At 35.2% G+C, this 16,022-nt stretch overlaps 1 protein-coding gene across 1 annotated transcript in view; it reads right to left on the bottom strand.

The window, feature by feature from the left end:
- Positions 1-4,907: 4,907 nt before the first annotated feature.
- Positions 4,908-16,022, bottom strand: part of DTHD1 (death domain containing 1) — a gene marked incomplete at its 3' end in the record, with an annotated part of 13,165 nt that continues 2,050 nt past the window's right edge. The window contains 9 exon segments of the mRNA XM_008943381.1: positions 4,908-4,936; positions 4,939-4,982; positions 5,091-5,337; positions 6,644-6,933; positions 7,522-7,686; positions 10,420-10,664; positions 11,472-11,651; positions 12,379-12,709; positions 13,229-14,039. Coding sequence (XP_008941629.1) covers positions 4,908-4,936; positions 4,939-4,982; positions 5,091-5,337; positions 6,644-6,933; positions 7,522-7,686; positions 10,420-10,664; positions 11,472-11,651; positions 12,379-12,709; positions 13,229-14,039 — 2,342 coding nt within the window.

Genomic DNA, 16,022 nt, shown 5'->3' with positions numbered 1-16,022 from the left:
TAAAACATTGAATCTGTCTTTAAAGATTAAATATCCGTGATGAAGTGCTAAATTCACCCATGGTTCAACTGCACTGGCATGTGGTCCCACTGTTCTGGTTGACAGTGTAAGTAAAATACTCTTGGCTGTCAAAGCAGTTTTCTAGTCTGGAAGGCCCTTTAATTAGCAAAGCAACTGCTGCTCTGAAGCAGAGGATCACGTGCCATTTTGCTGTTAGACAGTCATTAGACATGTAACTTCAGCAGAATAGTAATTTGATAATGCTTGTATGCATTACAAGAATCTCTTTTTGCAAAGCATTCTGATTTGAGCCAGAAATACTCAAGTGCTCTGTTAAATGGACCTCTCAGGCGTGATCAGACTCTAGTAGCATATCAAACAGGACAGACAGAAAAGGAGAAATTAACCTTTTAAACTCTTTAGCCCAGTTTCACATAAATACAACTGCTTTGAAATCAGTAAATATTACTGACATGCACACACATACTTGACATCAGAACCTAATCTGTTTACTGGTGTTGAAAATAACTAACCAGTGTTTTCTAATGCTGAGGAAGTGAAAGCTCTGTAAATAGGATTTGTTAGTGAATATCAGACCATTTCTGTACAAGTATAGCATGTTTAAACTAAAACCTCATGTGAATGGTTGCATGCAAAGGAAAAAATCACTGCTTTGACCACTGTCAAAAATATAATTTTAATAGAGTAATAGGGTAATGTGGGCACATACATATAAAAATGGTTTATAATCCATATAATTGCTGTTTCCTCTCCACAATTCAAGAGAAATTTAGGTGAGAGTTTTACAGAAATGAATGAAAATGTAACCAGTATAGTTGCCTTAAAAAGATTCCATCTGTCTTTGCCACAACCAAGATCAGGCATTGTGGGCAGTTCTAAATTTATCATCTGGCAAGGAAAAAAAAAAAAAGCGAAAAGAAAAAAAAAAAAACCACCCAAGCTTAATTTCATTTTACTGAGCAAATCCTACTGCTACTGGCAACACTGAGTGATTTTGATCTCATGTTTATTAAAAGTAATCTGTTAACATGGTTAAATTAAACTTAAGATCTTTATTAACTCAACAAAGCAGTAGAAATGTAAATAGTATTTTCTGTTCTTGCCCTGCATTTACTGATATATTGGTGATCTTTTTGGGTTTTTTTTTCCAAATGATGAAAGGCACCCCCAGCATACTGGCAGCAAGTGAGAGGCCCCTCAACAATGCTACAGGTTCAAGTCGACTAGTTCACGACTACGACAAGGAAGCCTTACTGCGACAATGGAAACTTCGGTGAGCAGCTGTGTTAAGAGTGAGCAATACTATAAACAACCCAGCACTACCCATAGGTCAGACATGAACACTGAGAATTATGTTTTGATATGCTTGAGGCACTTGTGGCGGCTTAATTGCTGTACTGTAGTGGTACACATGTGATAGAAACTAGTAAATTCGAGGGGTCGTTGCTTGAATGTATGACTGGGAACACAAATGGGACCAGGTAGTTTTAGGTGCTTTGGCAAAATATTAATACCATCAACACACGACAAAATATGGACAGTGCCAATCTTGATTCATATTATATGAACTTTAGCACTTGTACTTTAATGAAGTGGTAAATAGGAGCTGCATTTGACAGATGGCTGGCGTAGCTGTTTGCATAATTAGTGAATTAGATTTCTCCCTAACAACATTTTCTCATCCAATTTTAACTATTTCCTTCTATTTCTATTATTCATTAGAAAACTCACCTAAGTGTGAAGATAAATCTGATTCAAATATGTTGATCAGATCATGGACAGTAAAAACAAGATTAAAGTTCTTAATGTTAATTTTTACTGTCAGTGATTCCATCACTGTTAATAATTTTAGAACACATAATAAGTTACAATAAGTAATTAGAATTTCCTTTTCATTGCCCTGGCATTTAATTCCATCTGGATCATTATACTTAATATATGGTTCTGTCTCTCTTCCAGTCAATTCCTTTTCTAACTGAAACGCATTTTTAAGTGACACAAATATCCTATGAAAATGAGTTCACCTTTTGATTATTTTTGTATGTAAAATGTAAATTCTTTTATATTAGTAGCTACACCTGCCACTTACAAATATCATTGTTCTTATATCCTGTGAAAAGGGGTATAATAATTCCTTTTTTTAGTTCCTACATAATATTCATAAATGTATATGGTATGTCAGCTTCTGCTGAACTGCCTGAAGTGTTGTCATCAGTGTATCATCTTTCTACATGGAAACACATTTCTGGTCATCACCGTCTTTCTTTCCTTTTCTACCAAATCCTCTGAGTTCTGTGACCAAACCTGCAGAGTGCAGTCATGATGTGAATGCCTTGTAGATATGACATAATCTTTTTTTCAGTTTTGTTCTCTAATAAGTTGGACCATTCTAAATAATTATTTGCTGCTGAATGCTCTGGAAGTTTTCAGAGAGCAAAATGACCAAAGGTGATTGATTTTTTTTTTTTTTTTTTTTTTTTTTTGTGAGCTAATAGATAACTTTGTCTGTCAGTATAAAACTAGATACGTACTTCCACCTCAACAAAATGCTTATTGATGTCTAAATGATTTAGTTTATTTTCTAGTCACTCAGTATCATCATATTCTGTGATTCTTCACAGAAAACTTTAGTACTCTGAATATTTTGTACTGTTGTCAGACTTTTCACTTAATTATTCAAGTTTCTCACGAATATGTTACCATTGAACTGTGGGGGACTTTACTAGTAATCATCTTCCATTGAAAAAACCAACCACTTTTTCCTATTTTATTTTTTTTTCCTATCTTTCAATCAGCAAACAAGCCAAGAGATAATTTTTGTTCCTAAAATTTTTGAGAGTTTAAGTATGGAAATCAGGATTTACTTGGCTGGAAGAAGGTACGAAGAGCAAAAGGATGAGCAACTTTTAACTGGGTGTTCATGAATGGCACATACTATTAGATAGTGGCATGGGAGAAATCCCATTGCCTTGTGCATTTATATACAAACAGGAAGGCATGTTGTATTTAATTTACTAGTTATTCAATAAAGTAAAAAAAAAAAAATCTGCTTCATTGATGTGTTATAATTCTTCAAAAAGATAACAGCTGAACTACCTAAATTAAGGATTATTTCTTCTCTATTAAAAAAATGTGACTTTAGGCATTATCAGCTTTAAGTTATTACAGTGGATGGAAGAAAGATAGATCAAGAACAGGAGGGTTCACCAGCTATAGCAAAGTATAACGTCTTGTGTGCTAAGATGACTTTCAACATAAGGAAAATGTTATTTTCATGCTTTTCTTATTCTATAGAATTGATATTTCATTCTGTGTAAGACAGAAAAAGTTATCAGTATACAAATGTTTTCAAGCATTTTGATCACATTTTTTGGCTTAATATTTGCATTTAATGAAGATTATGACTCCTTTGAAATGCATCTCTTAAAATATATTTACCAGAAGCAAAAAAAAGTTATTTGCAAGATGCTGCAACATTGATTTTCTGAGGTGATATAACAACTCTCTCTCTAAGCAGACTTTTTATACATTAAACTTGGATCCTCTGTGCTTGAACTGATTCAGTTGAAAGTAGAGCCACTACTCAAAAAAAAACCCAGATGTAGAGAAAATGTTCCCATAGGCTATCACTATTCCTGATGTTTTATTTAATTTCTAATTTACCAGCAATTAACATGTTATACAGTTCCTCCATTTATTTTGATTTAAATCAGTAGGATGCCTAGGTGCTACTGTGTACCCACATACATATTTCACACACTTATACAGACTGACCAGATTTGAAGATCTTAGCCACACTGAGAAAGAGGAAATGCGACCTTAAATTTAGTAAGAGAAAAGGGATAGTCAGAAATATTTGGTTTGAAAAGTCCCAATAGAACATTTAAGGAATAATGGGTGTAGTAGCAGACAATATATGCCAACCCAAATCTAAGAGATTTGATAATTACCTTTGTGGTTTAACACAAATGAAGTTCAAACATTTAAATCTTATTCTTATTATGCAGTAAGACTAAATGAAGTTGAACAGTGGAACAGAAGCCAGGTGGATGGATGGAAGTAAACTAACTGATGCCTAGGGTGTGCCGCAAATAATTTTTTTAAAATCTTTTCTTTCTTAATCATCCCACTGGGCCTCAAGAGTTTGTATTTTCCTCTGTGGATACTGCAAATGGAATACTAGCCCTTTGGAAAAGCAAAGTGCTTGAGAAGCATGTAATTCTCAAAAGAAAACTTACATTTCATGTGGAGTTTGTCACTAAAAGAGATTGCCCCTTAAAATCTGCAGTTAACTGTTCTTAATTTTCATTTGGGAGAAGGAAGATGAGGTAGAAATCAAGAGATATGCATATGAAACAGAAGACGTATTTTCAGGTGATAATTTAAGGAAGAGTGAAGTTAATTAAATTCAAAATGAGAGAGATGATACTGCTTGTCACCAGAGATTTAGAACAAGTGTTACTGTACATATTTTGATATTAAATTGTATGCAAATTTGATAGTAGTCTAGCAGCAGTATTTTGTACAATACAGGGTGTTGATACCTTAGCTCTTTAAAAAGATTACAATGAGATCTCATTGCAGGAATATTAAAGATTAATTTCTGTGGCAAGAGCTTTCACTAGAGATAGAAAGAATTGCCCACATGGCTGTATTTCAGAAGCGGGAGAATAAGGTGATAGGAGAAAGGTTACATGAACCATTAAGTGCTCCTACAGTTTGCAATTTTGCACTCCCAAGACAAGGATACAAGAAATATATAACTGAAACTTAAATGGTATGACCCTGAGAATTTATTACTTGGGGAGAGCAAATGGGTGAAAAACTTCTGCTAAAGTTTTTGGTTTTTTTTTCTGTGCTCATGCTTAGATGAGGGTCCCTCTCACCTGCTAAGAGAAATTCTGAGGGTGTTTGTACATTGCTGACTGATCAGAACAATCAGTGACTTCTATGTGTGACTTCTATGTGACTTCTAAAGCAAAAAAAAATCATACCAAGATCCTTTTCTCTAATAAGTATGTGATAAGGGAAAACAGGAAAGATCTCTAACATTATCAAATGAGAAACACACCTTTGGTAACGTTAGTGCTAATTTACACAGTGGGGACTGGTGTTGATATTCACCACATGGCAGGGGTTGTTCCCATTTCTTCGTTACCATCTCTCTGGTAATCTTATAAAACACTGCTGTTCCTTTATAATGAGGTGAACTGTGGTTACCAAATTCATCCACTTCTTTAATTTTGAGCTCCAGCCTAGGTTTTCTTTGTGAATGAAAAATCAGCCTGTAGATTTTTCCGAAATCTTCTCCATTCTCTACAGTCCATAAAACAAAAACAAGAGACTTTTTACACTGTATTTGGGTATATGGCATCTAAAATAATACATTAGGGTGAGTAAATTAGACTTAATTGTTTTACATTCTGTTATTCTTTATCATTATTATTACTTTATATTTGACATGTGAGGTTCAGACATTCCTGCCAGCCTGCTTCAGTTGTTGAAATGTCTTTACAGTTAATTGTCTTTGACTCTGAACTGCTGCTGTAAGGAATAAGTGCTGAAGGCTGTGCTGCAGGTTGAAAAGTAAAGAACATGGAATGGGATAAAGTACGCAGCGCAGAAAAATGAAAATAAAATGATGCTGTGAATGGAATTAAAGTATATGCTTCCTAGTTATTCAGGATGGGTATCTGTCTGTAACAAAATTAATGGAGGCAAAGAGGTATGTGTGTTTTCAGGATTTGTAATTCCATTTCAATGGGTGTTTATATACACTATCCTTTGGATATGTAAGCAGACATTCTTGGGGGACTGGAGACTTCTATTTTTGAAGAATAATCCTTTCTTTAGGGTAAATGCAGTTTTTAGTGGGAGAGTTTAAAATGTATAAAATGTTCAGAGACACAAATATGGATTTATACGTTATTTCCAAAACTGACAGAGGAGATGGTAGGTAATTTTGGGTGAAAGCTTTTCTGGGGATTCGTATCTGTTTTCCATTTAAGCAGATCTCTGCATAATGGCAGCCACTGCATAGGATTTTTGAGGCTGCTAGAGAAAATGGCATAACAACTCTCTATCATCAGCTCCATTCATAGTGCAGCTTAGGAAAAGTAACATTTTGCCCTGTATTTCAGTGTTTAATCTGACTCACTTTTTAGTGAATTTACAAAGACAAAATAGCAGATGTTTCTTCTGGGTTGTGATCTTGTTTAATTCCTATCAAATATTCTTTATATTAAAACCCCATTGATGAGATCCTACCCTTTTGAAATAAAATATAAACTACCACCTTTTTCTGAGGGACAAGGTTTCACAGAATGACAGAGATTGGAAGAGATCTCTGAAGATCATATTGTCCAACCTCAAAGCTCAAAGCAGGGTCATCTAGAGCAGATTGTTCAACCAGTAAATCTTGTTGAAATCTTGTTCCACTACTACATTTTGTATTTCAGACAGGGCATTTTGCCATGTAGTTCCATGTGTCTATAATTTATGAGAAACAAAACACTGAAATGTGATGTGATTAACCACAATCTACTGATGTTCACATGCAGTATTTCTAAATACCTGAGGTGATTAATAATATTCATCCAGATGCATGAATTAATTACCTTACCTAAAGCAAAAATATTGCCTCTAAATCTAAAATGAATCTGCTCTCCTTCTTTTAATGGGAACTGCTGTGTAGGTTCTGGGGGACCAAAGTAGCCCTCATCATGGAGATTTTGAAGTTCACGGGTCAATTCTTTAGATGCAGAGAGCAAAACTACTATTTGATATGGGTTTTCTCTTTTCTGATACAGTATCACATTAACCATTGTGCTGTGAAGAGCTTCTTCCAGAGCCTGAGCAAAGAGGAGAAGGTATGTGTTTTCCAAGAGGTATGAAAGGCGAACGACCACAAATCTGTATTATATAAAAAAGAAAAAAAAAAAAGGCAAGAAAATAAATAGCTCCATCTTAAATAATTTTATCAAATGTTAACAATTTATTGTGCAAAATAATACAGGGCTCAATCTCCAATCAACTTTTTGCTACCTCCTTTTCCTTCTTGTTTCAAACACATGAAAGGATGGAAATTTGCCTGTTTCTGTAGTGTATAATATATGATTCTGTATCTATGAATTCAAATACAAATTTTAGATTACATAACAGAATGTTTCCTAATCAGAAATTGCAAAAAATATTACGGATTTGTTGTTAAAGAGACAAATCACATTTTCAAATTAAGATTACAATCCGCATTTCCTGTTTTAAGTATTGTATATACAACAATATGTGCAGTCTATAGATGAAAAACTATTTAAGCAAATATATTTTTTCTGTAATTGTGAGTAACAAATCTAAATGTTCTTGCACTGCAAAGAGGAAAAAAGAGATGCTGGCAAGTTAATTAATAGTGCAGGATTTCTGAGCTATTCATTTCCATTGATTCATATACTTGGAAGGAAATATTTCAGTAAATAAAATTTTATTAAATTATTCATACATTACCTTTCTAAATGCTCATTTAGTTCAAATGATACAAGCCCATTCCGCGCATTCTGGATAATGACATCATCAAACACTTTCCACCCCTCTTCTTTGTTTCTGTGACCTAGTAATTTCAAAGTATCACTGAGGTTCTCCCCATTTTTTCTCACAGACGCACTCGCAGTCCTGGAAAGCCAAGAAAGTATATGAAAAAAATGCAATGAAAAATAGATCCTGCAGAAACAGTAAGCTTATATGTATACCTTTGCTTTCCCTTCTGCTTTCCGTGATGGGTGTGTATGTTTTTCCCACCTTGCTGAAAACCTACATCTGAGTATGTAAGTGAGGTAATTGTCAAGAAATATTTTAGAGATGTTTCAAAATTCTCCAGAAAGAGCACGGAGGAAGGAAAAGAAAGTTTTCTATCCAAATTGATCTAGTTTAATCTATCATTTAATCTCACACACAGAAGTTATTATAGATTGTTACCATCATCATCAAACATTCATCAAGATTTAGATTCTCTAGAAGTAAATATCTGAAAAAAATGCACCAACTCACCATTTCTTCGAGAAGGAAAAGTTACTTAAAACCCAAGAAAGAGTTTAGAAAATAAGACATGATTGTTATCCATTATGTCTTTCAACAGAGAAAACAAAAGCAAGTTCTCTTGAAATCGGGTGATGACTTTGATATCACACTCAGAATCAAGCAATTATGCCATGACATGCTCAGGCTAATTTATTCTAATGAATGAAACCTGAGGGGGATTTTAAAGAGGTCCATAACTCACACATCTCTCCTTTATTAATTGTTTAAAACTGGATGTGAATAATCCATTCACCACAGATGCAAATACTATGTACGATCCAAAAAAGAAAATAATTGTTACAGGGCAGCCTAAGCATTTCTCAAACATACAGCCTCTGTGCAAACACAGGAAAATGGTGGCAGCATTTTTCTAAGGAACTTGTATAGAAATAAGCAATCAAGCCATGGTCTTTTCATGAACGTGCCTTGACTGAGAATCTAAAGTGCCATTTAGACTACTATTAAGAACAGACAGATGCCACGAGGGTACTGCCACACAATTAAATGCTTCTGGTATGGGAAATGAAATTTGAATCTCCTACAAACTGACATGGGCACCCTTCCCAAATCTGAAAGTTATGATAAAGATGGATGTCTGAATGAGCAATGTAAGTGTAGAGCTCTTTAAAACATGATGTGATAATTTTCTCAAAAATGGAAAGCTAGAACATTGTCTGCTTTCTCCATCTGTACCTTGTTTATTTTCAAAACAATCATAGTCTTGTAATGCAGATGAATTTTGAAAAAGATAATCTTTAACACAGTAGCAATAAAATCTTTAATGAGCTATAGTAGAAGTACTGCAAAGCTAACTCTTGCTCCAAACTAGTCCATACCAAGAAATCCCAGTGAGCCTTTCTGAACCTGGAGTTGCCCATGGTAATGGAAATTAAATGATAACAATCAAATGGCAAGTTCAGATTTTTTTTTTTTTCTTTTCCTGCACGAGATGACAGAAACAACATTTATTTTGCTGAGTGTCAAAATAGATGAGGTAAGCTTTGGCTTTCTTTTCCATCAAAAAGTTTTATCCATATCCTCAAATACATGATGATACATTTATTGAACTGCCTTTTAACAACTGAAATTTAGAGTCCACATGTTTTATTTTTTTTTTTTTAAGACATTCCAAAAGGTCTATATTTCAGAATTTTTTTCAAAAGCACTCATTACAGAATCTGGGCAGTAGTTACCACAAAACTGATCCACTCCAAACCATTATGTCATAAGTTTTGACTTGGGTAGCTATTGGAATGTGTAGAACTAGAGATCAGAAAATCCAAAGGTCACTTCAGCCAAGCCACCAACTGGTAAAAATAGTGATCACAGCTTTGAGACATTGTTATTCTCTACATTCAGTGTTTGGCATCAGTGAAAATGGCTGATCATTTCTTGCTAAAACAAACACATGCATTTTTCATCCTGACTCCTGCTAGAAATACAGTGATCAGCATATATAAAGATAATACATCAAATGCAATAAGAATTTTCCTGATGAAGCTATGGTATTGTAATGTGAAACCTGCTGCTCCTGGTGGGTGAAGGTCTGAAATCCAAGACCCGGGGCAAGCCTGAATGAAAGGGGCTTATACCTGTTCTATTCCCACTCTCCTCTTCCTGTCTTTGGGACTTCCTGCCAAGGTCTATAAAAGGGGCGAGAAGACACGCCTCTCTCTCTTGCTCCTTTGCTCTTCTCCCTGGACACACGCTGCTCTGCTGCTTGTGGTTCCCTGTGCTGCGCATGGCCGTGGCCATCTTGGAGACCTGGGCCTGATCTACAAATTTTTTCCCTGCCTCCATCCACGTCCAAGCATTGTGCATCCAGTTTCAATCCACCTCAATCCAGTGAGATCCAGCACCGGGGAGCCTCTGCACAACATTTGGGTATTGTATATTTGGAAGTTTAATCTTCTTTGCTTTATTGTTCCTATAACCCCCTTACCCTGTTAAATCCCTACCCTTTTTCCTTTCTGTTCCCTGTTAAACTGCTACCCTTCTTCTTTTCTGTTCCCTGTTAAATAATATATTTCATTTTGTTAATTTTCAATTCGGTGCAGGTTTTTCATTACCCCTGCCTTCCTTATTTACCTCTCTACCTGGGAAAACTGAGGGATAAGGGAGGTGGGACACAATTCTGCCTTCTAACCGGGACAGGTATAAGAATTGTGGGCATTTGCTCTAATGTTTCTCACAACGTTCATAATTATAGAAGACTGTAGAAAGGAGCTAATACATTTTAAATACAAAAAAATTATTAATCTGTAACTGTTAAAATGAGTTCATTTTGTTGTTTTGACAATGCTGAACTTGCAGTGAAGTCATTCTTACCTAGGATGATATGCTGTAGCGACCCTCCTGACTGTAGCACTAATGGCTCTCACATGTTCTGTTCCATCTACTTGCCTTTTTTTTTCTGGGTTTGGAGGACAGGGTAGTGTAATAGTGACTGAGCTGTTAAATGGCTGGGCTGAAGGATGCTGAACATAAACCAGTGCACTAGTAGATACTACTGAGTGATACATATCGTGTCTTGCTTTCAGTGTCAAAATCAACGATGGTTCAATTGGCTGAACCTAAACAGAGAAAGAAACTGTACAATTAATTGGCAAATTAATAAATCTTCTCTTACATGCCCTATTTTTTTCAAATTTATTTCTTTTGGAATTGGATCAGACTATCACAGAACCTCTAGGTTGCTCTCTAGGAGCCAAGAACAAAACCACCAACATATCAGCAGTTTATGCACTTCACAACCAAGTGCTTGAAAGTCATCAAAAACTGGAACCTCTATTGAGTAAAATACTTTGTTTTTTCCTGCTTTGAGTTCAAGTTTTGAAACTTTTGAGGTCCCTCAGATATTGATAATTTTCTAAGATTTTTCAAATCTGTGGTTTTTTTCATTGTTGATTTTAGCTTCTCTGTACCTCAGAATCAATGTTTTTATGGGGAAAGGGAAAAACATAACTGAAACAAACTCTGAGATTTTTCTCAGCCTAAGACAAAGAGATGATGCACTGCCTGTTACCAAGGATGTAGATCAGGTTAAAAAAAATTTTCCATTAACTTAAGCACTGGGCCAAGCAGTGGAAGTCATGCATATGTTATTATTGTAAACTGTATTTTCTGAAGTATATCAGGTAAAGGTAGGTGGTTCTTCCTTTTCACTAGAGATGTTGTTGACTACTGTTGTACTGACATTATATGGTTTTAACAACTTTGACAGGAAACCACTTGCTATGCATACAGGATGTGGAGCAGCAGCCACTTTTCACAGGCTTCTAATAACAGAGCAGATTGCCGTTTAACATTATTGGCATCCTTGCTTCAGAGCTGATCAGATAACAGACCTATGGAACAAGTATTGTGGATTTCAGGCTCACCTTTAACTGCATGGGTGCTGGGGAGCTGAATGTTTCTGGATGGTAGCAGAAAGAGATTCTAGAATCCACACTCAGCATTTGTGAAAGTCCTACCTCCGGAACAGTAAATGTTTCTTTCTTAAAGCATGACAACACAGAAAATACACCCAGCTGGTAAATTTTCACTTCTGCAAAGGTTTCCTGCAGAAAGACAATGTCAGGTTAGAATGCATTGCAAGGAAAGGAAGCTATGTTCTTCAGCAGAATAGCATTTTGAGAAGGCAACGTTATTTATAGAGCAAGGTGTGAAATGAAAATAAATTGAATATTATTGCCACCTGGTGATCTCTAGTCATCGTGTGATGTCATTAGTATTCCAGTTTATGACTGGGGTGAAATGAACAAACCTCACAGAATCATGGAATCCTCTAGGTTGAAAGAGATCTTCAAGATCATCAAGTCCAACCATAAACCAGGTGATCTGGTCCCACTGCATTTCTTCTAAAATAAAATAATTAAAAATAAACCAAACATCCTGTGTTCCTTTGAGGTGGAGTTTGGACTCATACACATAGAATTGTGTTACTTCTCTGTGATCTGAATGCAAATTCACCTGCTTTAAGTTTTCACTTCTGTGAATTAATGCAACATATTACATTTATTTACAAAACCCATGAACTATTATGCAATCATTAGTATTGTAGGATTAAGAACTTGCCTTAAAATTCCAAGTGGAAAAAAGGACTTTGTTAAACAATAGCTTTCAAATAGAATTAGTTCTTGATAAAGTAGGAAGAAAAGTTCAATTTAACTGCACACAGTTAGCAATATGGTTTAATAAGGGCAACTTTACTTGTACAACTCCACAGAGGCTTAACCAGGAACCTGGAATGATGTTTTTACAGTGCTTAGATGAGAGGTTACACACCTTATGGTTTCCTTGGTACCTCTCCAAAGAAATAGGAGTTAAATAGATTGATTGAAAGTTCATGTCAGTCATCTTCACCATAATCTCCCGATAATTTCCTCTGAAGCATGAAGTAAATGGGATCGCAACGTTGATAGGGAAAGGGATTATTTTCTCATAATCAGAACATTCAATACAGATAACATTGCTGACTAGCTCTTCAGAATCATCCACCACCAAGGAACTAGCGTCGTTGACTATTGTACACTTCAGATTCTCCAGCGCAGTTGCAGGGGCTTTAATAAAACAAGCTACTTGCCTTTCATTCTTACCACTCTCTTCCACTAGAAATCTAGACAAAAAGAATACAAAATATTCATTGTATTTTGGGTGGGGTGGTTTCTTGCATTTTTAATTACTATAATTATGTGCTACATAGTAGCATAAGCAGACCATCCATAAAATTACATATGCATAGATGCATATGTATGTATGCAAAATACAAAATGCATAGATGGGAATATAATGGAAATTTTTATGTCTTGATTGATTCAGAACAGCTTGCAAATTATTTTAAAACTAACTAGGGTCTTTTCCTACTGATTTCCAACAACTTGGGAATTACTGACTTTACTGTCTGTGACTTAGTCATCTGGCAAAAAAAAAAATACAATCAAATAGAAAGTTACAGTTTACTTTAGACCAAAAGGAAGATCTTCACTGTGGATGCTCAAGATGTAAACAGCTATGTATGTGACCAGCAGCTGTTCAATACATGAACATTGAGTTTCTGTGCATACAGCTGTTTACTTGTGTCTTAATAAGCAATATTTATGTACCTCTATTCATAAAAAGAAGAATATGGGCTTACTCTTTGTTCATCCAGTGCCTAAATTTCTGCACTCCTGAATCATTCATAGAAGGACTCACAGCAGGAAGATTAGATATTTGTGCTGAAGATGTGAAGGTAATCAGGTCATTCCTACATATCTCATGATTTGCTTCCATTTCACTGTCTTCAGTTTGCTCCGTGAGTCTATGCTCTTCACTTTCTACCCCTTTTGAATGTTCTTTGACTGATGCCTTGTTTTCCTGTTCAAAAGGTTTTGGGATAATTCTGCCATAAAAATCTTTCCATGTCCCAGGTAGAATGCCTTCCTCACTGCTCATAACATCATCTGCGAAAGCCAGTTCTGGAGACTTTTCAGTAACAGAGCTACCTCCATGAGGATTATCCCTTCCATTGTAATCTTTTTTCTCTGTACTAGTATTCAGTAGTAGTCTGTGTTCACCATCTCGCTTTTTCATTGACAGTTCTCTGCTAATGTCCTGTTCCTGAGCAGATATGTTTTCAGCTAATGACGCAACAATGGTTCTTTCCACAGTTTTAATCTCCCTTGGCTGGATTTGTTCAATATTCTGACTTTCCATCTTGTTCAGGGAAGGAGTTCTTTGAGATTGCTGTCTGACACTAGAAGATGCTTGCTCAGGCTCTAATGAGTCTCCTTCAGAACAATACACAGATGTTTCTTTAGAAGCATTTTGAGCAGTCTGGATCTGAGAACCATCATCTTGTCTGCAGCTAGCAGTGCAGAGTGTATTTTCTGCCTCTTGAAGGTGTGAGACTGTATTTATCAAATAATCCTTCACTTTCTGCAGACAGTCTACAATTCCATTGTACTCTGAGGTAAAAAAAAAAAAAAAAAAAAAAGGCAGCCAACTGAATTTTGCTATGAAAGCTAGCAAAAAAACGTGAAAACTCTTATACACATATCTAATGAATTCCATATAATTCCATAATGCCATTCAATATGTGAAGCACAATGTATTTCCTGGCTCCTATTTAATATTTTTGCACTTATTGCTATTTGAGTCAATTTCTGAAAACTTGAATCCAAATACAGCTGTGTATTTGTCAAAGTACTACTGTGACAACTCTAATGAACATCTTTCTAATGAACAGGCACTAGCTAAATTCTTAATGACAATCAATACAAAGCATGGAATTGGTAAATAATAGTAAAATCAATTTGGAAAGGGCTTTAAAACAAACATTATATATATTTCCCAAAATCAAATCCTGCAGGATTCTAACACATAGGTCTCTAACACAACTGTTATATATAGGCTCAATATTAAACATGCTTAGCAACTTTGAATTTTTGCTATGTATTATAGAGGATAATATAAAAACACCAGTACATGTACAGTACAGATGTTCAGCAATTTGTAGCACCCAGTTATAGAAATGTTGGAGATTGCTCTTGCATATAATTAAAAACACCTGTTGAAGGAGGATGCACGAAAATCACAGTCACTATATGCCATTCATGTAAGATTTTCTTTAACCTAGTTATTTTATCATCCCTCATTTTTCTTATCTTACACTTTTTCTTAGAGATCTTTACACATACTCTTTCCGAAGTTTTCAGCTCTCTCCTCACCTTATGCTGTTAATCTATGTAATTGGAACTGTGTCTTCATTAGTTAATTACATTGCGAACATCTTGGAAAATTTCTTGCTTCGTTGTGTTTTGTTTTTCAGACCCTTTGTTTTGTGGGTTAAATCCAGTGAACGTCAATACAAATAAGAAACATGTAGAATGAAACACAGTATGGTGTGCTCTCCACTTATAAGGGACAGACAAACAAGGCAAGGACAACAGAAAATGATAATACAAGTCTTAGAGGAACCTCCTGGCTTACTTTCCTGTTTTTCAGTAACATCACATGACGTAAGTCAATATCTTAAGTCTTTCAATTTGGAAGATAATTTTATTCAGTAAGAACGTCATGACGCATCACTGTGTCTGTCTCTATAACATCAGCGGAAAATGTTATAGATGGCCTAGATAGGCCTTTCACTTTCATCTCTATTTTCAACTGCTTAATTTAAACCTACAGAGTACAGTTAAGAATAAAGTTTTTTCCTTCTTGAACTCAGTATAAAAATTATTCCTTTGCAATACTTTCTCAGTTCCCAAATAAATTGTTATTGGATTTGGACTCTATTTGGGGAAAAAAAAGAAGCAAACACATTAATAATATATTTTTTCTACTAGTAGTTTAAAAGAAAAATATAAGTATTTTTCTAAGCTACTGCTGGTTTTCTAGGGGTACTTTTACAATAGTAAAGAAAAACAACTAAATAGTTTAGCAGGGCTTAGAAATAGAAGAAAAGGATTGAAAATAACATAGCTTTGTTTGCATAAGAGGTTGTAAAAGACCATTTCCCAGACTCATTGTAAGGCAAAGTTCAAGCTTCAGCCAAACTGCCAAAATTAACCTGTTTCCTCACAGAATTTTGCATTCTCTGAACAAAACAGAAAACCCCCAAACAAGTCATACAGCTGTTTAAACTTCCCTAAAATAAAATTTGAAGATAACAGAGTTATTCAAAACAATGGCATTTTCCTACTCTATGAATGTGTCTAATACTGCAGTGCTTAAAGCCAAGCAAAGATATGGCCTTGTAACTATATACTACCCAACTGTGTGGCATGAAAAGACACTTTTTTTTGCGTTCTGTTACAAGGTTAATCAGGAAATAAGCTTTCTTTTGTGTTCCCTCCATCACTCTTGCTTTTCTAACACTTTGCTTTTTTGGCGTTTGATAACATGGCTTTAGAATACAGTGGCAGTTTATATGCAACTGCCTTCAAACC

This window comes from Merops nubicus, unplaced genomic scaffold (genome assembly GCF_000691845.1).
Source record: "Merops nubicus isolate BGI_N331 unplaced genomic scaffold, ASM69184v1 scaffold8997, whole genome shotgun sequence".
Taxonomy (NCBI): domain Eukaryota; kingdom Metazoa; phylum Chordata; class Aves; order Coraciiformes; family Meropidae; genus Merops; species Merops nubicus.
This window is presented reverse-complemented; position numbering and strand designations above follow the sequence as displayed.